We start from the raw sequence: 927 nt of genomic DNA on the forward strand, positions 1-927 counted from the left end.
AGGTAACACATAGTCCTACCACTCTGGATAGCATCTTCAGTTCGCTTCCTTCGCAGGCATTACCCTGTTCAGGTTCCGACGGTGATATCTCAGCCGAGAACCTCCAATGAGGTTGGTCTCAGCACCCGTGCGAACTCTAGAGTATAAGACATTATACAATGATATAATTCATATCGAGTTTAGGGTCGATAATATCAATTGAATGAGTACAGGAAAAGAGCATCATTTTGAACTCATTTGGCGATTTCAACATCGCAAGCAGTAGCATGTCTCTTGGACCAGAAATATAATACTGTAGCCAGGATCATAAAAACCGCCTGGAAAGAAAGTTGAAAGATCCACAGTATCTTATAGACAGTGCGAAGATCGATTTGAAACCAAGTAAACATGATGAGGGAAAGGATAGTTGACAGGATGTATGCAGTAAGATTGTTGAACATGACTATGATAGCATAACAGCCAGAGTTGACATTACCTTCCTCTTTCATATGCTTGTTAACGACACGACCCGTCTCCGCGCTGACGAAGGCGTTGATGAAATGATAACCAAGGTAGTATAGGATGAAACCAATACACATCGGGAGGATACGAGGATACCAAACCATCAGCGTTAGGGCCAGGATACACCAGAGGCCCAGACTGCCCACAGTAACGTGTTGATGGTGATATGCAACCTTCAGTATTCGAGGCACTGCTACAGACAAGGCACTAATGGTAGCAATAAGTTGCGCAATAGCATACACTGTTCCATTATAGTTTTCCTCGGTACCCTCTTCCACCATCATCATATCGTACAGTGAAGCTTCATAACCATCGATAAGACCGTAGGCGCAATTGCCGAATATCCACCAGAACAGAATAAGAACATAAACCTTATCCTCATAAGCCCACTTCATAGCCTTCCACACCTCCTTAGGCCTAGGAGCT

General features: G+C 43.8%; 1 protein-coding gene across 1 annotated transcript; it reads right to left on the minus strand.

Annotated features, from left to right (window-relative positions):
- Positions 1–233: 233 nt before the first annotated feature.
- Pmar_PMAR015381 (conserved hypothetical protein) lies at positions 234–896 on the minus strand (the record flags this gene model as incomplete). The annotated part of the gene is made up of 1 exon (XM_002769457.1): positions 234–896. The coding sequence occupies one exon, from the start codon at positions 894–896 to the stop codon at positions 234–236; it is 663 nt and encodes a 220-aa protein (XP_002769503.1).
- Between the last annotated feature and the right edge of the window lie 31 nt (positions 897–927).

The sequence above is a fragment of the Perkinsus marinus genome (genome assembly GCF_000006405.1).
Source record: "Perkinsus marinus ATCC 50983 genomic scaffold scf_1104296965834, whole genome shotgun sequence".
NCBI classification, from domain to species: domain Eukaryota; phylum Perkinsozoa; order Perkinsida; family Perkinsidae; genus Perkinsus; species Perkinsus marinus.